This window comes from Podarcis bocagei (genome assembly GCF_964188305.1).
Source record: "Podarcis bocagei genome assembly, chromosome: 7".
Lineage (NCBI taxonomy): Eukaryota > Metazoa > Chordata > Lepidosauria > Squamata > Lacertidae > Podarcis > Podarcis bocagei.
The window spans coordinates 83,643,486-83,666,173 of NC_138132.1; the positions used below are offsets into that span (position 1 = coordinate 83,643,486).

Below are 22,688 nucleotides of genomic sequence, written 5' to 3' on the forward strand. Positions count from 1 at the left end.
GCCACTGGGGCTAAGTAGCTCTCCGTGGCTACTACTAGTCCCGATGTGGCTGCATCTTGCCCCCCAGTCAGTAGCAGAGGCAGCCGACCTCTGGCGCCCCGTTTTTGGGTGGCCTGATCTGGCTGCCTGGCGCGGGCTGCTCCTCCACCTCGGGCCGGGCCGGCATGTGGGAGCTTGCCGGAGAAAGGGGTGGGCTTGCAGGAGGGAAGCCCCCGGACCCAGGTAGGTAGCGGGACGGAGGGAGGGGCGGGGCGCGCGGGGAGCGCGCGGGCGGGGCCACCTTTTGTTCGAGGAGGGGCGGGAAGCGGGCAGACGGCGCCCGTCGAGGACGGCGAGCAGGACGCAGCAGGCGGGGCAGCAGACCCTTCCCTCCCGTCGTCCGGGAGCGAGATCAGCCGGGGGCCACCAGCCCGGCCCGCCTCCCTTTCTCCCTCCGCTGGCACACGCCTCCCTCCCTGCCCCTCTCCGCTCCGCCGGGCAGGTACCAAGTGGCCGGACCAGCGTTGCCGCGGATCCAGGTAGGGTGGCGTCCAAGGGCGTCCGGCGCCCTTGTCGGTGGCCCTCCGCAGCCTCCCCGGCCCGCCAGAAGAGAAGGGTGCTGGAGGGAGCTCCCGCACCGCGGAGCAGGGCGCGGCGGGTCTCCCGCTCTTTGGGGCCTCCCCCTGCAGGAGGCGCCCGTGGGCACAGCCCTGCCTGCCTCGCCATCTAGCCGGGAGCTGCCCCATTCAATGTCCCGGAGGACTTTTGGGGAGCCAGGGCGGAGATGGGGGGCGAGCGCCCGGGGGTGGATCTACTATGATCAAACTGATGAAGCTTCAGGGCCCCCGTTTAGTCTACATTGCTTATAAGATCTGGGTCTAGTAGGCCAAGTTTGATTGAATTTTTGTGCTGCATGTATTCAACGATCCCAAAGTTTGCACAGATGTTGCAAAGGTGTTGTGACCTGTCGCGGAAGAAGATAACAGTGGTTACCCAAACCTTGCTGCTGGTTGCAAAGGGGCCCTCGTAACAGTTCAAGCTTCAGGGACCCCTCCCACAAATGTAGGTCCGCCACTGGGGGCGCCTCTTCCTTCTCCACAGATACAGCCTCGGTGCAGGGAGTGGCCCCCCACCGAAACAAACCCCTACCCTAAGAAAGCATACAGCTGTCTTGATTCCTAGCATGACTATCCCCACTAAAGTTCTCCCTACAGAACGTTAGTATTGCAAACTCTTGTGCCTCGTTTCCTCTTTTTTTGGGGGGGGCGGGGGTGGCCTTGTCAGGACCCTCTGCTTGCGTGATGATCCTGGTAAAGGGAAACTCTAGCTTTTGCTTGCCAGGACTGTGAGCCTGGTAAGGTGATAACTTAGGTGTCCTTGTTTAAGTGAAGGTGTTGGTTGTCTTTAGGTCAAAAACCTATGCACTTTGAAAACGAAAATAGCATGCATGTGCAGCTTAGAAGTTTGTGTCTCCAATATTGTCCTAGAGGGAAAGGCTGCAATCCAAGGGACTCTTTCCTGGGAGGAAGCCCCACAGAATACAAAGGGGACTTACTCCCAAGTAGACATGGGGTGCATGCTGTGAGGTCTGGCAAAGCAGAAAGGCTTTCTTCCATTGGCAGATGAGGAAGTGGCTGGCTTTCCACCAATGTGTTGGAGGCTTCACCCTGAAAATGGGCCACCCACCCACCCACAGGCTGGCTGTAGACAAGGGTGCAAGGCAGAGCATCATCTCTCTAGCACCTTCAGAATCTTAATTTTCTGCTTCCTCTTGCAATAATAATAATGATGTTGCTTTGTACATTTGTACATTTATTGTGTTTATTCTGCTCTTCACAGCCAATATAGCATTAGTTCCTTTGCAAGCCAAAGTGTTACAATAGAATTAGTGGCTGGAGAGGAAGGGGTCTCTTTTTTTTGGCCATCATAGCTAGACAGGGGCAGCAAATTCAATTCAGTTCACATTTAAAAGTGAACTTACCTAATTCACACTTTCTGAAACAATTTGTAAACCGAAACACAGCAATCCCTCATAATTTGCACCTCTCCAGAATTTGCAATGCAGCTCTCCAGCTAAGAATATATGCTTCCAACCAGCAAATATCCAGAGTAGCATTATAAATATTGTTTTGCGGAAATATATTTATTAGGCAGTGTGGCATACAAACACATCTATTACAGAAGAAATTCACACTAATATGCTTATGAATTCCCATGAAGACTTCTTAAGAAATATTGCAGACTGGTGTGGAAATGTAGAAAACTGAATTTAATATTGGAAAAATGAGGAATTGTGATAAATCAAAATTGACAAATAGCTCCTCCATCCTCATAGCCCTTCCCTGCTCCAGAGTAGCCTACTCCAGAAAATGAGGGAGGCATCTAGTCTAAAGAGATAGTCATGGTGGGTCCTTGAGCCAGACAGAGCCGCAAGCCTTTCAAGAGGCGCAGGAGTTTGGAAAGAAGCCAGAGGAATGCCAGAAATTATGGGTGGCAGGGGACAGGGAGATAAAAGAGGTGTCCAGGTTAATCTTCCATGGTCGCCCAGAGAAGCCTGAAGACCCCAAGGCGCGGCGTGGCCTGCTTGTTTAATTAGAAGGTCAAGCTCCCTGTTATTTGGGTGGGGACAGGTAAAGTATTTAATTAAACTGGCAGCTGCCTCCCCCCCCCCCCCCGATTCTGCACAGGAGAGCAGAACTATGCATAACCACAAACTTTCACATGCCACCCCAGTAGGGGGAAGTGCAGGAATGCTTTTAGCAAGTTATAGAGGGGCACGAGTAAAAAAGACCCATGGCGTTCAGCTCCAGTGCAGCAGACACAGCCTGGGCGTTGGGGACGAGCCTCGGAGCCAGCACCTGCCTGAAGCAGGGCTGCCCTTTGCCCACTTCCTTATCGCTTCCGCCCCATTCCTTGTGGGATGGTGATGAGGCAGAGCTGTGGCTCAGAGCAGCTGCCTCAGGACTGGGCTGTGGCAATCCCTTGGCTGGCTCCACGTCAGGCCTCCTGTTGAAACGCTGCTCCCTGGTCTGTCAGGTCTTGTTCTGCTGCAGAGAAACAGCTTTTCCTTTCCTTCCCTGCTCCCAGGAATGAAGATTTTTTTTTGAAGCAAAGGAGGAAGGAAGGTTGGTGCACGGGAGTGCCAAAGGGAGAAATGGCTTCTTGTTTTGCAGTGACTGCTCTGTGGTGGTGTTGATTGCTTCCCACTTTATTCTGCTTTAAATTTTGTGAAGCGTTTTTCATGCATGGTAGGTTTGTTTCGTTTGTGCATCTGCCGTTGTTGGACCCAGCATCTTGAGACACTCAACTTTCATGTTACAAAAAGGCAATGTCCCCTGTCCTCTTTAAGCTGTGTTCATGAAATGGGCCACTCCGTGGGCAATGCCTGGTGGAGCTGGGAGGATGGAAAAGGAAACAAGAAGGGAAATGTTGCCCTTTGCCTTCCTTTGCCACATGCAACAGAACACAAGTATGCAAATTAACTTTGATTCCTTTTATTGGGTCCCTTCCAGCTTTACAATTCTGTGATTGCAAAATTGCTGTAACATGCAGAATTCATACAGGACATGGAACAAAGTTATATTGGAGCATTGGTTGAGCAATTTTGGCCCAAAATGTTGATTCCTTTCACCATAATGCAGCTGTTGATGTTTTGCAGATGTAAAAAGTGAGGCTGGTGGCTTCACAGAGCCTGCAGCAGAGATGGGGTGGAAGACGGCTTTCCCAGACCCAAATTTCCCCACCCATTCCCACCATGTCATTCTCTCGCTTGCTCATTCGAGCCCCCCAAATAACCAAACCGCTGGAGGGATGGAAAGATTCTGGGAACGGGGCCTTGCAGGACCACAACCCCAAACGCCTCTGTTTTTTGTCCCAGGAGAAAATGCTGTCCAACAAGGTGGAGAAACGGATTGCCTCATCCATCTTCATCACCCTCACTCCACCCAGGAGGGACCACATGGTGAGAAGTGAAGCAAAGTCACAGAGGACTCAACTTCCACCCAGCAACAGCCTCTCCAAGGAGGCATTGAAGTCTGCTGCTCCCTCCCTGATCCAAACATCTTCTGGTGCTGTTAAAGGGAGCAGAGGCTGCTATGGAGGGACAGTGGGCGTTTCCAATGGAGGTGAGAGGAACTGAAATCACAGTGAAGTGACACCGTAGTCTGTCCCAGGTGCAGGGGAAGCACAGAGAGGACAGGAGGACAGCTGGCCAAGACCCTTGTCCTGGAAGTGCTCCCCTTTAGCCAAGGCTCAGCTGAGGACCCCATATCTAGGACCAGAAGTGTGAATCAATTAAAAATACAAGCATTCAACTAAGGGCTGTAGCTCTGTGGCAGAGGTTCAGTCCCTGGCGGCAGCATCTCCAGGTAGGACAGGGAAAAGATCCCTTACCTTAAACCCTAGAGAGCTATTGCTGCCAGTCAGTGTTGGCCATACTGAGCTAGATGGACTCAATGGTCTGACTTGGAATAAGGCAACTTTCTGTGTTCCAATAGGTGTTTGCAAAGTGCTGGCAGTAGGCCTTAACTGTACCTAGAGTGTAGTAGGAAGAGAGGAAGCTGCATTTGACAGAGGCAGACCTTTGTTCCCTCTAGCTCAGGATGGTCTACACTGACTGGCAGCAGCTGTCTTGGATTCTAGGCAAGGAGTCTTTTTCAGCCCTGCTGGGTGATGCCATTGGGGATTCAGCTTGGGGCCTTCTGCATGCAAGACAGGGGCTCGACCGCTGACCTGTGGCCCCTTCCTGCTTTCAGTTCTGGGCATCAGCATCTGGAAGAGTAATAATGCTCCCTCAGCTTGTTTAGAGTATATTTAAGAGTAACCCCTTAGCCTCCCACGCTATCTAGGGTTAAGCAGTAGGGATTGGGGTTTCTTGGTATCGCCTAGCATATCTTCCGAACAAGTTTGAGCTGCTAAACCTCTTGTTTTTAAAATGTACAAAGATGATTAAACCAAGTTTTGAGTCCTTAAGGCAGCTGTTGTTCTGTGTCTGTTTCAGGTTGTGCTGCCTTGCCAACTCCTCCCATCCTGTCCTGTAATGCAGTGGACCTTAGCCTGGATAGCATCTTTCCTCCACCACCACCATGTTCTAAACCTTTCTCAGTGGAAACACTTGGTCCTGATCTCCAGACACAAACATCAGTTTCCCCCACATCCTTGCAGGTAACCTTATTTCTGTTGAAGGATCTATCTGGACAGTCACCTTTTAATGCAATAAGTGGGTGGTTTCTTTTCTCTTGGGCTCGTTCCACATGACTTCATATCAGCTTGTTCTCTGTGTTATTATCGAGGACCCAGGCGATAGTTGCTTCCTTATTTGAGCCCTTAAACCTTGCTGAGGCATTGTTTTCCTACAATTAGCTGGAGGCTGAATTAGAACATCTACACAAATATTTAATATAAGTCTATGTTATCCAGCAATATCTCTACTTGTGGCAAAGATCCTTCTGCAATGCTTGTTCATAAATAAGTCCTATTTGGCAAAGGTTCTTTAATATTTTAAAAAGAAAGAGAGGGGTAGCTAGTAAAGCTCCCCCTGCTTGGCCACAGGGACAGAAACTGACACTGAGGTCATTAAAAGAGGCTATTAATCCTCTACCATGATCAATAGGAAGCAATAAAGTGGTCTGAACTTGCAAAAAGTAAACTTTTCACTAAAGGCACAAGAGCCTTTAAAAGCATCAGTTGTGGTTCATTTGCTCATACCTTTGAAGCTAACCTCTGTCACCCAGAAATATATTGTGAAGGTGCTCAGCCTGCCTTTGTCTACTTCTTCCTGTTTTCTAGACTACTTCAACCTTTGCAGCAGAACTGAGGCAACCTAAAATTATGACTTCAACCCTTGGTTGGGCTGGTGAGCATCAGACAGAGAGGAAGGTGGAGAATACTGTTGCAAAAGGTGAGAATAAACTGCACACCAAGAAGGAATATGTATGTGTAGAAATCGGTTCATATGGGGGCTCCATAGAATTATTACAGGTAGCTCACAACTTATGCACATTTAATTAGTGTGTGTGTAGCTTTACGTACTTAGCAAAAAAATTAAAAAGGGGGTGGAAATGGAGCAGGAGTCCAGGGAAAATGACTTTGGCAATCCTACCTGCAGTTGAAACCAATGTGTTTTGACTAAGTGCAGTTTTGGTTTTACATGTGACCCCCAGAACGTAACACCCATGTAAGTTGAGTCACCTGTATTTCCAAGGTGGTACTCTTTACAAAGGTTCCATGGACTGACCTTGGGAGAAAGGGACCCACTGACTCAAAACATATAGGATTGTATCCAGTGCTGGTCCTATTCAGAGTAGACCCATTGAAGTTAATGTCTATTACTTGCTTAGCCCATTAATTTCAGTGGGTCTGCTATGAGTAAAACTTTGTCGGATGGAAGCCCATGTGATTCTTTCTTCCAGATATCTGTGCTTTTTGTCACAAAAACATCTCTCCTGGGACTCCCACGCTTGAGGCGATGAACAAACAGTACCACGCTGACTGTTTCACGTGCCGAACATGTCACAGTGCCCTGGTGGGGCAGCGCTACTACCAGAAAGAGGGACGGCCCCTGTGTGTCACCTGCTACCAGGTAAATATCTCTGCCTCTTCTCCTCTCCCCTGCTTTGTGGCTCAAGGTCCACAGGACACCCAAGGACCTTATTTGTGTGCCCTCTCCAAAAGAGGTGTGGAGGGGGGGGCAACATGAGAATGGGCCTTTTCAGTGGTAGCTCCCTGATTGTGGAATAGTCTCCCCAGGGAAGGAGGCCTGGTGCCATTAGTGTTTATTTCTAGATTCCAGACTTATGGCTTACCGGGCTTCTGGTTTTTACGGGGAGGGTAGTAAATCCTCCTCAAAGTAAATCTATTGAGTAAATCCATCCATGACTTACTTAGATTCCTTAAATTCATAGAATTGTCGAGTTGAAAGGTACTCCAAGAGTTATCTAGTCCAGGCATAGGTGAACTCAGCCCTCCAGATATTTTGGGACTACAACTCCCATCACCCCTAATTAACAGGACCAGTGGTCAGGGATGATGGGAATTGTAGTCTCAAAACATCTGGAGGGCTGAGTTTGCCTATGCCTGATCTAGTTCAACCCCCTGCAGTGCAGTGTGTCTACTCTGAGTAGGTCTTGGTTGGATACAATCTGTAATGGGAATTGGGGTTGCTCGTGCGTAAAGGATGCTGAAGCTCTAGGCAACGTTGCCTGGCTAAACCTTTCCCTGGCTGGACAGCCCTTTCTCCATGGCTGTGTCAGTCACTGGCAGAATCCGTCAGTGGGCGTTTCCTGAACTTCTTCCAACATAAAAATTCCTTGACGCCCAGTCTCCGCTTAGCCTCCCTGCGCAGAAGTTTCCTGCGCAGAGTAGGCGTAGCCAGCGGAGGTCCTGGACTCTCCCCGCTGGTCTCTGTGGAAGAGTCCTGGAGCCCTCTCTCCGAAGTCCTTCCCTGATCCCCTTCCTCCCCGGTGTCACGCTGATTACCTTCCCCAAAGGGAGTGTTCTCTCTCCCTCTACTGGTCCCTTCTCCTGCATGGTCGGGGAGCCTTACCTCCACTCTTGGCTCCGATGGCAATTCCCTGACACAACCCGTGGTGTCTTACACACTGAGTGTTTTGAGGAAAGCATCAGAATGCATGCTATTGACCCCTTTCAATCAGGACACTGAAAATCTGCAGATCTAACATCTCTCTGCTTCATTCCGGATACATCCTGCCCTCCCAGAACACCCTGGAGAAGTGTAGAAAGTGCCAGGCCTTAATCGTGAACCAAATTGTGCGGGCCATGGGCCATGGATTCCACCCGGAGTGCTTCACCTGTGTCATATGCCACCGGGCCATTGGCGACGAGGTCTTTGCTGTTGGCGACGACGATGCTGTGCATTGCCTGGATGACTTCTACAGGTATGGCGATAAGAACTAAGCACTTCTTGGAAGGTGGATTTAATCTGTTCCTCATACCAACAAAGTTGACGTCTGGGGTGCTCTGAATGACGCACACAAAGCATGCAGAGTTTAAGAAGTATTTGGGATAAGATAAAGTTTGTGCCATGGACATGCAGAGGGAATCACAGTCACAACCTGTCTTTTCCCCCTTCAGGAAGTATGCTTCTGTGTGCAGTGCCTGTGAGAGGCCCATTATCCCCAGTGACGGAAGGGACTCATACAAGATAGAGTGCATGGGGCAAAACTTCCATGAGGACTGCTACCGCTGTGAAGTAAGCCTGGGAGTGGGTTTGGAGTCCAATGGCTGAGGTCATGCAGTGAGATGTGTGGGAGGGAGACTAGCCAAGATCATCACCGCGAGCCATGTGTGAAGGCGAGTGCCATTCTTTAAAATGTGAAATACAATTCAAAGGTTTTCAATCATACATCAAAAGTAAACGAGGAAAAACAGAGAGAGATGGAGAATCAGGGGAAGGACTGCAGCTCAGCTCAGTGGTGGAGCGTCTATTTTGAATGTGAAAGGTCCCAACATCTCCAGGACTCCCAAGTTGCAGCTCGCCAAATGAATGTGGACAGGACAAAATATTATGGATAGTTCCTTTATAACAAAAGAGGGGGCATATGAACAAATGCACTAGAGCTGTATTTGAAGGACTAGTATGAACCTCTTTGCATTGTTTGTAAATAGGTAATAAGCAGTGTTCGAAACTTCCATTGTTCTATACACATTTTGCGACAGGGAATTTCATTAGGGCAAGCAGTTTCTGAGCTCTGGGTGCAGTACTGTACCTAAGATTTCAGACTGAAACTGCAGAATAGAAGGAAAAGAGGACCTTTTTCTGCCTCCCAACTTCCAGCTAGTTTCTGATGAAGACTGGAGAAGAGACCCTATTAATATTAATATTAGGGGGGTAGGCAGGGGAAGGACTAGAGCACCTGAAAAATGAACATAATATTTTAGCTGCAGTTCATTCATTTTCAGCTTTGTATTGTTATAAAAAAGTGCACCTAGACATTCCATTGTTGTGCCCAAAACCTAGGTTTAAGGTGCCATTTAGCTCCTAGCTTTCATGTCTCAGTTTCTAACACTGGTAATAAGGTGTGAGTGTTCGGGATCTGTATAAAGAAGGTCCACACAGATAGCTTTAAACTGTTGTGACACAGGAACACAGAGAGCTGCCTTATATTTAGTCAGACCATTGATCTACCCAGCTCAGTATTGTATTGTCTATGCTGACTGGCAGCAATGTCTCTCCAGGGCTTTAGGCAGGGGTCTCTCCCAGCCCAACCTGGGGATGCTGCCAGCGGGGATTGAACCTGGGACCTTCTGCATGCAAAGCAGGTGCTCTGCCACAGAGCTACAAACACTCTATTTGTTCCTTTCATTCTGCAGAGATGTTGGGTCTTGCTGTCCCCAGAACCCACAGAAGAGGGCTGCTACCCTCTGGGAAGCCACCTCCTCTGCAAGTCCTGCCACATCAGACACACTGAAGAATCCTCTTGCTGAGCAAATGAATCACAAGCATATTTCCAGACGCTGCAGCACAGAGCACAGGAGCTCAACTGAGCCTTGGGGTGGGGGTGGGGAACCTTTCAGTGTTGGGGATTAGTCCTGGGGTTGTGTGTAATGCAATGGTTGGCAACAAGGCTGGCTAAAAGTCTAGGGTGGAGTTATAGGAATCTCCCCCTACCGCATTGTTCTTCCTTCCAGTGGCCTTGGCTGTAACAGCCTGTAGCAGTGCAATGCCTCTCCTGGGAGAGAGACTGAGCCAGGAGAAGGGTTGGTTTTTTAACCACTAGAGGGCACATGTGAAAGGTGGTCAACTGTCAATCATCCATGGGTGAGATCCCCCCCCTGCAGGCTGCCAATTGCTTTCCACTGGTGTAATATATGAGCATCTTTTTCCAAAGAGGGCCAATTGCTAGATATATAATGTGCGGAACTCTTTTCAGCCAGCAGAACACAGTATGGATGTGTGTGCAACTCAGCTGCAAGTTGGTTGATGGATTCCAAACTTCTTCACTCGGAATTTGTTCCCTACCTTTTGCTTCGTCAGTCCAGCAAAGCCTCAAGGTTGTTGGGAGCAAGACTCTTGGTATAAAAGCAGCAGAACCTTACAAGCACCTTTCTTTTCCTGACTTTATGTTTCCCTCCCTGTTCTTCAGAGCCCTATCTGAAATCCCATGGCAGGGCTGAGAGTATAGCTTCTTGTCATTGAGCATGGGGGATTATAAGCCTTAGGGTCACCTCTATCTGGGAGATCTCTGGGGGGAACTGAACAGTAAGTTGTTAGGAAGCTTTATTACAGGGTTTTTTAACAATGTAAGCCCGCATTCCCAGCTGTCATCCGCCTTGCTTGAAGAGGTGATAAGGAAGGAGGGTGAAGCCTGGAACAAATTGAGGTGTGTCATGACCTCACAAATGCATCAGGCTTAATCTGGGGGCGAAAGGCTAAGCTCCAGGACCAGATCTCAGTGGCAAGGCTCAAAACATGTGATGTGGTCATGAAGGCAAGCCTGCTTTTGAGCAAATACAGAACACACCACAAGCAAAGGATTATAAACTGGGCCTTGCCATCTGTAGATTTGCTGTGTTGTGCGATACTTTTGGTTTTGCTTGGAGCACCAATCTCTGAGAAACACCTAATTGTGACTCAAATGCTTGCACCAGTATCAACCTGGCAAATGTTTCATTTTGCCTGATAAAAAATTAAGGCTGTATGTGTCTATATGCACACTCACTTGTGCATACTGAAGGCACCTTGCCCAGCCCATTAACACACATCTTATCCGCCAGGGGGCAGCACAAGGCAACACTACCTTAATAGCAGGTTCTGGCAAAGGCTATTTATTAGGTATGGGGGAAAGGGTCTTTCCACCTTCATTTTAGCCTGAAACTGTCACGGTATCAAAAATTGTTTTGCAGTCTTAATCATATATATATATATTTGTACCAATCAGTTGTTTAATGCACAGAAACAATGTACGGGGTGTGGGATTGTTATGACTATTATGATTTTTGTATGCTTTTGATATCTTTCCTGTCTGTCTGCTGGACTGCGCTGATGTTGACTTGAGTTATTCCCCTCTGGAAACAATATCAGGAAGCCGTAGCTGGCGTCAAAATTACCACACATATATGCAAACTTGATTAAACCTGACTTCAAATGCAATGGCTTTCTTCTGTTTTGATGTTACAAGCAAATATATACAGTGGTACCTCGGGTTACAGACGCTTCAGGTTACAGACCCAGAAATAGTACCTCGGGCTAAGAACTTTGCTTCAGGCTGAGAACAGAAATTGCGCGGTGGTGGCACGGCAGCAGTAGGAGGCCCCATTAGCTAAAGTGGTGCTTCAGGTTAAGAACAGTTTCAGGTTAAGAACGGACCTCTGGAACGAATTAAGTACATAACCAGAGGTACCACTGTAAATGGATCCTATAATGCCATTATGTGATTTTCTGGTTAAATCAATTAAAAATACACACAAGGTGAGAACGCTACAGGGATCCAAGCTGTATGCTGTAGCCTTTCCCAACCTGGAGCCCTCAATGTATTTTGGACTACTCGCATCTGTCCAGTCATGCTGTCTGGGGCTGTCGGGAGTTTTAGTCCAAAATGACCATGCTGACCTGCTGGGAAATGCAGTTCGAAACAGATGTGCTGGCCTCATCTTATGCTTGTGGCCATGGTCTCACTGTGCCCTGCCCATGTCACTTGAGGGGCAGATATACCAGCAAAAGTGCCCACTGGGGAAGGAAATTGGATACTGGGGGAGAGAAAGAGAGGACCCCAGACTGGAGCAAATGAATGAGGGGGAAAGGGAACACTCTCGGAGGCCATTCAAGGACTGTTGTTACATTGCCAGTGATTTAAATTCTCAATTTAAATGGATACAAATACAAGAAACCAGCAACCTTGTATCCAGCGTTGCTCAGTAATACTAAGAAACAAAATAAATAAATAAATCAGGGCAGTTTTGAAATCATTGGTTAAAATCGGCAGTTTTGAAAGGTTTTGTCATCCATTTGTATCCAAACATAGATGAAAACCTCCTACTTGATCTCCGGATATGATGTGAGATATCTTAAGAGAGATAAATGGATTTCCAAAATATTTAAAACATGAGATCACAATAACATGAAAACAGAAGAACCATGGCTCTAATATCCCAGACTGATCAAGTAATGTCTCCTTATTGCTTTTTCGTGGCATAAAAAAACACATTCGCTGAGGCACCATTTCTAAAGGCTGAAAGCTTACCGTGCGCATTATCTCAAGAGTTCTTTATATCTAATTAGTAAAGTAGGTCATTTTTTCTGTCATCCTATCCCATTATTACAGATGCAGACTAAGAGAGACAAAAATAAATACACGGATGACAGAAAGGTGGGACAATAATCAGGCCTTGAATGAAGAGAAACATGTGCAATTATTTCTCAGTGTCGCCCTAAGTTTTCAGTGCACACAGTTGTTGCTGTGAAAAAGCTGGTGGGGCTTGATAGTGCAAGTTACACAAGGAGTTATTAAATAATGTTTCTGAAAATAGATATGCAGGTCTGTGCTCACCACCCAGCTTTGACATTCAAGCCATTTATTCCTCAATATCATACCACTGTTACATGTTAATACAACTAATCACTTCACGAAAGGTTACGGACCGACCCGCATTTCTTTTGAAATGTTCCCTTGATGCAATACTTGGAAGAAGATGCAATTGTAACCCTAGTGTGGAATTGGATCGAGGTATTTTGCCAGCGCAATTGGAGGGGGGTCCTTTGCCACCAGCAATTGGAAATCCCTAAAATAGGGTTGTTCCTGGCATGCCCTTTTTGGTGTTTGCGTAAATGCCCCAGATTTAAATTGGGGAAAGTAGATTAAAAAACCATTCCTGGCAACCATCCTTTGGGTGTCTTAAGGCAAGAGGGTGGGCCCAGGGTGCAGTCTGGGTCTCTTCAAATCTGTCTTCTGCATGTGCCTTGACATGTTTGGTACGTGTGAAACAAGAGTATTCATCACCTAAGCATTGTGTAAGATCAGGAGTGGCAGGTGCCTATGTATGTTTACTTGTGAGTAAGTTACACTAGGCTCAATGGGGTTAGTGTGTGTAGGACTGCAGACTTAAGAGGCTGAGCATAGCTGGGGTTCAGCAGACAGTGGCTGCCACTTTTTCATCATGTTAAAAAATGTTACTGGCTTGCCCACCTTTAGCATTTTTCTTCGGTGAAGGCAGAATTGTGCATCTAAATGAACTCCAGACAGACGTGGCCCCAGGGGGTGTTTTTTTGAGCAAGAGCTCAGGGGAACTGAGTCGCCTTAACTTAAAAAAATTAAATAATAATTATTTTTTGTCTTTTTATGGGGTGGGCGGGCTGGAACGGATATACATGCAATGCCTGTGCTAAAAATCCACCTATAGAAGTAATCAAAGTCGTGGCCATTTCTAATCCAGATCATTGTCTGCTTGAGTTTATTAATTATATCTTACATTTATCCACTGCCCAGGGATTTAGCACTGTGACTGGGCCCACAGTAAACAAACAAACAAACTTTGTGGCGAGTTCCTGCACCTTTTTCCCCAGAAAAAAAGCACCGCTTGGCCCCTTCAAAAACATTCATCTTGAAGTAGTGGTGAGAGAAAATAGTTTTATGTTTAGTTTACATCCTCTTAATTACAATTGTCTTTGATTGGTGTATATCAAGCTCAACAGATACAATATAGATAAAATCAGTTAAAAACTCATAATAAATGCCTGAAATAAAAAGTGTTTAACCGACCATGGGGTGGGGGTGAACTTAGTAAGTGGCAGTTTTTTTAAAATGTTTTTGTTTTTTGCCGCTTTCCCTCAAAACGCAGCACATTTAATTTGCCTCATAGCAGAAGCCAACACCTCACACAGAAAAGCCCCAGCACAGATGGGAAACCAAATGGCAAGGTTCATTATTTTTACCATTGCAACTGCTTTATAATATCCTTAGAACTAAGGGAAAGAGGGCAAAGCTGGAGGACAAGTAAGGCCAGATGTTGTTGGGCTTCAACTCCATACCCTTCAATGTCTTCCAACCTAAATCTAACCTAAAACCTAACCTGAATAAACCAGGGAAATACCAAAAAGAGAGGCAAAGGAAAGTGATGCTAAAGTTGCAGGGAAATGCTGTAATAATGGATAACACAAATTATGAATAAACCATTTCATCAATTTTACTTAAGTTGTACAATACAAATCTTTATTATGGTCACAGACCATAAGAAAATAAATGTACCAGGGCCAGATGGTTTATCAGCTGTTTACTATCATTTTTTTAAAGATTAACTTTTAAAACCCTTACAATGAACAATATTTTACAGAATGGTAAGATACCAGATAACTGGAAAGAGGCTAGCACTATGCTTATTGCTAAAGAGGGACAAGATTTGACCTTACTAAAAATTATTGTCCGATTCCATTCTTGAATAATACTATAAGTTATTTACAATGATTTTTTTCAGAAAGATTTACAATCTAAGTGGATTCAAAGGCAATTAAGATACAATGTCAGAAAAGCGTTAGACATTTTGGAGTATTTGAACTGTAATAATGAGAAGCAAAGCTGTGTTGATTTCTTTGGATGCAGAAAAAGCTTTTGATAACATGAATTGGATATTTTTGTTTAGAGTTTTGCGAGAAATGAACTCTGAGATAATTGTATTAAATGGGTAAAATTGCTTTATACATCACAGACAGCTCATAGAATTGTTAATGGAGAAGTGAGAAAACCCCGAGATACAGAAAGGGACAAGGCAAGGATGTCCATTGTCCCTCTTACTTTTCATTTTGGTTATGGAGGTTTTGCTTAGAGACATTAGACAAGATGAGATAATTATTAGGACAAAGATTTTGTAAGAAAATTATAAATTATGGACCTTTGCTCATTATCTGATTATGGTTCTGGAAAACCCATTACAGGGAGTGGAGACTCTTACGAATAAACTAAATGAATTTGGCATGCTAGCAGGTTTTAAGATTAATCATAAGAAATCATTCCTTTGCATCTTGTAATATTTTAAATTTAACACATGGTTTTTTCCCTTGCCATAAAAACTTGGATAAGTCTTTTCGCAATTGTTTAAATGGTAAGTCATTAGCTATAATAGGCAGTGTTTGGAACCAAAACATCATTCTGGGCAATATATTCATCTTTATCACATAAATTCTCTTCAACAGTGGCAATTTTAATTTCTCCCATCTTAACAAATCTTTTAAAATTTTTGTCCATGTCTCCCATCTTAACATGTCTTAACATGTCTTGTCCATGTCTTAACATGTCTTGAAACAACATACAATTCTTTGGATAGTGACATCCAAATATTTTAATTTTTCCAATTTGAAATTCAGTTTTCTCCATCAAGGTCTTTTAATCTTCTGTTGTACAAGACGCAAAGGAAAGGTGAGGATTGGGCACACCCACTTTAAAATTGTATTTTGCAGCCTGTTCTTTAGTGTGGATGAAGGAGTGGGTGACATTGAGAAATAAGGACTCTTGGAAATAGAAGGACATGACCTAAGGTTGGGATGGCATGGACGTTTGCAGTATGACAAAGTTAAAGTTAATGTGGACTTTAAAAATCACTTTATTAGACGTGCCATATTAAGAATCTGGAATAAATATAAACCTGGGTTGTGCCAAAACACAGCTTTCTAGATTTCATCACTAGAAGCTTTCTACAGAGAATAGATGACAGGCAAAGAGAAATAGACAACATACCAAGAATTACTGTATTAGAATTGCATGAAGGAGACTATAAAACTAAAACAAGGGAACAACTGATAGTGAAAGGTTATAGTTTGCAGTGGTTTCCTCATATGCAATTAGCAGTAGGTCTAAACTGGATAAAAATACTTTTGGTATAGAGCAAATTTGAAATTCAACTGTGTAGAGATTATGAACATGTTATTGCAAAAATGTACAAACTTTTGTTGAAATTTGAAACAGAAGAACCAGTTTAAGAATGAATAAATGGGGAAAATGTTATTATTATAATATATAGATGGAACAGTGGGAGTATATGTGGACCAAAGGGTTAACATTTACACTGTGTTATAATATTAAAGATAACTTTTGTAAAATGATGTATCATTGGTACTTAACTCCTGAGAAACTATTTGGAATGTTTCAAATGTTTGCTGGAAGTGTCAAGAACATGAAGGGACATTTTATCATGCTTGGTGTACAGATATAAAGGCTAAAAAATATTGGATACCAATACAGTGGTACCTCGGTTGTCGAACGTAATCCATTCTGGAAGACCGTTCGACTTCTGAAAGGTTTGACAACTGAGGCGCAATGGGCGGTTGGCAAATTCCATTGAGAAAAATGAAGAAACGCGCCTTGGAAGCTGTTTGACTTCCGAGGCGCATTCAAAAATGGAAGCATTCACTTCCGGGTTTTCGGCATTCGGGTTCTGAATCGTTCGGCTTCCACTGTATGTTGATGCAGCAGATTTTAAATATTAAATTGAAGCCATAACTTTTCTTTTAGGGTTAATGGTACATAATTGGAAAAGGATTATGGAAGATTATTTCAATATATGATCCCAGTGGCAAGCTGTTATATGCACAAATTAACGTGTTTAATTGGAGAAAAATCATTATTGACATTTATTAAGTATTGGAAACTTATTACGGACTTTTTGCGTGAAAGAGAAAGTGTAATATCTGGATTTGAAGAATGAAAAAGTAATGGCTTAGAGTAAATTTGAACAGTTGGATGTCAGTCATGGGTGTGGAAGAGGCAGCTCCCCCCTCAATCAAATAAATACTTAAAAGTACTTAACTGACCAATCGTGTTGCAGATAGCTTGGATCTGCCCCCCCAACCCATAAATTCTGGCTACCTCCATGATGCTAATTTGAGTGAATTATTGGGAAAAGTTACTATATTTAGCTGAGAGATAATCGAAGTCTTTTCATTTCTTGTTCTTCTGTTTTTTTCCTTTATTTGCTCCTGTTTTAGATTAGATTTTAAAAATATTTATTTTATTCTGGTATATTATAAGATGTTTAGCATTGGGTATAAACATTTGTAAATATTTCAATGTGTGCCAGTAAAACTATTTGGGGGGGGAGGGGAATTAATAACAGAGCAATTAGTAACACTTTGTAACCAATGCTACTCCAAATTCAAGAGTAGATTCATAGAAATTAATGCGCCTAAGGGTTCCATCCAATGCTGGTTCTGCTTGCAGTAGACCCATTGGTCTTAATGGCGCTGCCCAGAGAACTCAGCTGGAAACCACCCATGGAGTGGGGAAGGCCTCCGTTCAAGAGATCTCGCGCGTTTTCACCAAAGGCGCGTGTGGCGGAGGAGCGCGGCAGCGCCCCCATTTCCCACTCGGTGGCCTCTCGCGGGTACTGCAGCCGCATACGCGCAGAAAGCCTTTGGCGGGCTTTTCTCGGCCTCTCTCTGCCCACAAAATGGCCGCCCAGGGAGGCTACAAAATGGCGCCCGCAAAAGGACGAAGAAGGAAGAGAAGGTGGAGGCGGGAGGGGGGGCGGTGTAAGGAAGGAAAGCTGGAAAAGCTGCACTGCGGGTTTGTTTGTAAAAAAAACAAAAATGTTCAAAACATGCGAAGGGAAAACGCTTCTTCCGTTTCCAGTTATTTCGAATAAAAGGGCCGCTGCCTCCGTCTGAAATTGCAGCAATGCTACCCAAATTTTAATTCGCACAGCTACTCCCCCCCCCCATGTATACTTCTATACGTGTTTTAATGGAGGCCCCATATTACCCACTGCGATCCAGCATGGGTTGTAAGGGAGCGTTGTACTTTGTTCTGTTCATTATTGAAAATAGCCACCGTGCTTTTACTCAACGTTGTTAACAGGTCGTCGTCCCCACAACCCTTTTACCACACAATTTCACCACCTCGTTTTCATCCCCGCTTTTCGGCTGCGTTTCTGCCACACCATGTCCGAATACACCCCTTTGTAACTTCTTGAGTCGGTTTAAAAGCACACACCCTCGCTGCAACATTAACATCGAAATCTTTCCGGCTGGAATTTGTCCCTTACCAAAAAAAATAATAATGGCTCCTTTGTTCATTCTAACCTCCCCCATTTCATTACTAGTTTACATCTCTGAACAAAACCCGAGTCTTTGCACAAACAATGCCTTTGTTTTTAGCTAAGACGAGATCTTCCCGGGATTTATTAAGTCACCGCGAAAGTGATCAGATTCAGCCCCATTTTTTTACTCAAAACAAACATGCTGTTTCCCACCCCCCGCAACCCCTTTCCCTGACACCATTTTGCTATTAAAAAAAGCACTTGGATAAACTTGAAATCTTAATATTTTTTTTAATTATTATTCAATGCAGACCCACTACAGTACTTCCCTACGAATAAAAACCGTTTAAAAGTGGACACACACGCACAAACACCCTTGAAACGAACAAACAAAAAAACCCCTCTTCCTTAAAATACTGTCTATTTCAGCTCACACACGTTACACTTGCTGGATTATTACCTTTGTTATCGCTCCGTTCGCATTTAAACTACAATGTATCCTAAAAGAAAGGCAAAGCCGGGGAGGCAAAACCACCATCCAAAAAATAAAAATACCGAGCAGACAGACACAACCCTTTTAATTAAAAAAAATCATCATCATAATCCAGGAATGATTTGGCTTTTATTTTTCAGGTTTAATCCACTGAGATGCAGGCTTGTCCTAAGGAAAGAGGCAGGTTTTATTTAAAAAAAATTGAAAAGAGAGAAAAGAAGAAATCACTCCCTGGCGTTGCAAAGGAATGAGATATATATTCCATAGCAGACAAGCCCTCAAAAGGATTGAAACGTGCAGCCTTTTTGGTTTTGTTTGTTTGTTTTAATGGCAGGCTATTGTTTTCCAAGAGGCTCCTCTGAAATCCACCATTGCTAGTGTGCCAGGCATTCCTCCAAACTGGCGTGGTGTGCTTTGTTTTTGCTTTTGTTTTGAAAGAATCATGAAATGTGGAGGAGGAGGAAGACGAGGCATCGTGGTGGTTGTGGGCACTGCTGAGCCCAGAGAGAGAGCGCGAGTATCTTAGCATTTGCCTGGTACTCTTGGCTTGCCTCCTCTAGGAGCATCAACCAGGGGGCTCCTGCTTTCCTCCTCTCCCTAGATTGGCTGCCTGGTTCCAGAAGTTTCTAAAGTGGGAAGTGCTGCTCAGGAAAGCACGGGGGGGGGGGGAGGCAGCCGTCCTACCCCCCACCGCCAGCAACACCCTTTTCTCTCTTTTGCATGCAAGGCTGCCCTGCCCTTTGTGGCCTCTCAAGGGGCGGGAGCAGGGGAAACAGAACAGTGGGGAGGGAATGTATGGGGCGGGAGGCTCACCCACTGCAGAGGCGGCCCTTTTGCCGCATTGTGGTGTAGGCGTGGTTGGCTGCAGTGCAGGGGAGAGGAAGGACGGCGAGAAGGAAACAGAGGAAAAGAAAGCGTAGTTGTTAGGCTGCTAAAAAAAATAAACCACAGGCTCAGTAGCATTTCAGCAGCCCAAGAGTAACGAGACATGGGAGAGGAGCGGGGCGGCGGAGAAAACCCTCCTTTTTTCTTCCAGCCCACCCTTGTAGCAAGCTGCTGTTTCCAAGTCCCTCTTCCTTTACACCTTTGCCAAGCTGCACAAAACTCAGGGCAGACTTTGATTTTTAATTATAGGACGGACTGTTGGTGATATAAGGCTTTTCTTTTAGTAATGTTGCACTTATGGGAATTGGGGATTAGTTTGCAACAGACTTGTTAGAAAAACAACAACAATGGGGTGATGAGACACAAGCAAAGTGTGTTTGGGAATGGGACCCACATGATCCCACGTTAGATTTCTTTTTCAGTGCATTTCCCGTTGCTTCCTTCCTAATCCTAAGCATAATGTTCTCTGAAGTAAGTCGTATTGGTGTTGATGGAGTTAACTGTCAAGTAAGCATACTTAGAATTGCAGCTGTGGTTTAAATTCCAGTTTACATTTTCAGTTATAGTTGATATGTGAAACACGTCTTCAGATAAGCAACAATGGTCATTTATCTGGAAGGGGTACTTGCGGTAATTCTCTGGCACTGCAGCTGGGGCTGAGACTTCCCTACCTTTTTCCTGGCCATATGGTCAGATTGTTCGCTTGATGTGCAGACATACTAGGGCAGTGGTTGCAAACCAGGAAGACTCGGGTTCAAGTAACCACTTGCTGGGTGAGCTGGTTTGCTGGTCCCACTCTCATCCTAAGCCACCCTGCAGAATTGTCTTGAGAATAAAAGGGACACATTGATATGGATATTATGAGTGCCTTTGTGGAGGGGGGGAACTAAATAATGTGTGTTGTTTATTTACACGTTGGCATAAATAACAGCATTCATCTTCATGACTGCAGATTTCTGCAGATTATAATAAAGCCTTAAGAGCAGGTCATGCTGTGTTTTGAATGGGAAGCCCTCTATTTACTTGGGGCACAGGGATAGGAAGCACCACAGTTGACTCAGCACCCCTCCAATGCTTTCAGAGATCAAGCCTTTTCCTCCCAAATTTAACCCCTCAGCAAGATTGGCAAATGCATCCCAACCCCTTCTCTTGGTGGGTGGTAGGTGAGACTTTGAAAACACATCCTTGGCAGCTTGGAAGAAAAGAGACCAGCTCTGGATGGGCTGGCATTCACTAAACGGTGAGATCATTGCCTTAATTCCAAAGCAAGCCCCAGACCTATGAGCCAGATTTATTGCAATATATGTTGTGCTTTGTTTATTTAAAGTGTGCATTCTTCTCCCTCTGGATTTCAAACCACCAAACGGGCTTTTTAACGCAAAGAGGACACCTAATTTACACTGCCCAACCTCATCCGTTTTAGATTCATTTAAGATTTTGCCTTCAGAAGCATGGACTTCAAACTAATTTTTAAAAAACGTTTTTGGGGGAAAGAATTGAGGGGCTATGGCTTATTTACAACTGATACAGCTTTAACACATGCCTTTGGTGAGGTTATGGGATTATTCTGTTCCCTCAGCAGTGGGAAATTCAGTACAAAGTTGTCAAGAGTGTTGCCTTTTCCCCTTCTGCATCCAGTGGACTAGACTGTTGCTTATGAAAGTTCATGTCCACAAAATTCAATTAAGTTTTCTCTGCCGTCACAGTGATTTTCTGTCTGCTTCTCCATAGAGAAAAAAGAGAGCAAGTCTGGGAGTTATTACATAAGCATTTGTGAAAGCCAAATGATTCCACATCTGAAATGGGAATGGGAAACAGTCCTGGGCATATCAGTCCTAAATTCCCCAGGCTCAGAAATCCCGCTTGATATCTATAGATATAGATATATAGATATTTAAAGAGTGGTGTTACTTTCCCCACCTGCAGATGTTGTCAAACAATGTCTCAAGGAAAATGAAGTTAAAATGTCCTTCTCTTGGGCAGCCTCATCAACATGGCTATATCTGGGAATGGCTCCTTGTTAACCCTTTCTTTGTCTTCTGTAGTGCTACAGTAGAGTGTAGGAGTTTTAATCCTATTTTTATTTTCATTTATCAGTCATATTATACAAAATAAAATAAAAATATCAAAGCAGCTTGCCAGGATAAAATACAACAAATACAATCAGTACAAAACTGGAAAAGGAGGTAAAGAGGAACAATACAAAATACATAAAATGCTCATGCAGTAAAAATAATAATAATAATAATAATAATAATAATAATAATAATAATAATAATAATAATAAAAATATAAATACCCCACCCACCTGGCCAGGTTTCCCCAGCCACTCTGGGTGGCTCCCAACATAATATTATTATTAATAATAATAAAGTGATAAAACATCAAACATTAAAAGCTTCCCTAAACAGTGCTGCCTTCAGATGTCAAATAAGGTCAAGCCCTACCCATCCCACTAAAAGAGCACCACTGTGACAGGCAACTGAGTTACAAAATGCCTGGGTAAACTAAGAAGTGCCTAGGGACCGACAAGGATGGTGCCAGGCATCCAGACCTGAGTGACAGACCAGCTCTAAGGGACAGGCAGAGGGCAGGACCACCTGGGTGGGAAGAAACAGGGAGCAGAGCGCAAGGAGTCTTGATTTAAAAAAATGCTCTGTGTGTCCGCATCTAACCTGGCCCCTTTATAAAATTTATTTATTTTTGTAAATCTACCAAAGAATAAAATAAAATAAAATTAGGATTAAGGGGTTTTCTTAGGATGATGGAGAGCATGTGTGCTGTGTCCGATTGGTGTAGTGGTGGTGACACTTGTCTTTTTTTCTGATAGGGAATACTCTGCAGGTGAGGAGGGCCACAAAAAATAGGTGGTCAAGGAGGGTCAGTTGAGGGAGAGTGAGAAATGTCCCTATTTTCATCTGAGGAATGTTGGAGGGTTTGTGATCATAGTCTGTGCTCCAGAAAAGGTCATTTGGTTCCAGGTGTTGTTATTATTTAAACTTTCTGAACTGCAGAATTATCAGCATAGGCTGATGCAGGGAGCTGAGAACAGTATCACATCCAGAGTTGTGGCAGGTAGATGCATGGGCGTAGCCAGGATTTTTGTTGGAGGGGCAGACCTTTTGTTAGTGGGGCCAGAACCTCAGTTGGCTCTGTATTGATTTCTATTTATTTAGGGGGGCAGCTGCCCCTCCCTGCCTCCCCTTGGCTACGCCCATTGGGTAGGTGACTGGGTTCACCAGAGTCCTTATTTCTCCTGTTGTGCTTAACTACTCTCTCTCTCTCTTAATCACTGAGTTAAGGGCTGGAAGACAATCCACAATTGTTTTATAACCGACTAGCGTCTGACAGT

The 22,688-nt window shown here is 44.6% G+C and overlaps 1 protein-coding gene across 3 annotated transcripts; it reads left to right on the top strand.

Moving 5' to 3' along the window:
* The first annotated feature begins 305 nt into the window (after positions 1-305).
* Positions 306-9,469, top strand: FBLIM1 (filamin binding LIM protein 1). Of its 3 annotated transcripts, none has more exons than XM_081203176.1 (8): positions 306-518; positions 3,857-4,103; positions 4,979-5,142; positions 5,767-5,878; positions 6,390-6,559; positions 7,696-7,874; positions 8,071-8,188; positions 9,310-9,469. In XM_081203176.1, the coding sequence occupies exons 2-8, from the start codon at positions 3,863-3,865 to the stop codon at positions 9,421-9,423; spliced, it is 1,098 nt and encodes a 365-aa protein (XP_081059302.1). In that variant the 5' UTR covers positions 306-518; positions 3,857-3,862; the 3' UTR covers positions 9,424-9,469. The 3 variants fall into 3 exon arrangements, with proteins under 3 accessions (XP_081059302.1, XP_081059303.1, XP_081059301.1); XM_081203177.1 differs by lacking the exon at positions 306-518 and adding an exon at positions 2,812-3,104; XM_081203175.1 differs by lacking the exon at positions 306-518 and adding an exon at positions 3,094-3,227.
* The last annotated feature ends 13,219 nt before the right edge of the window (positions 9,470-22,688 follow it).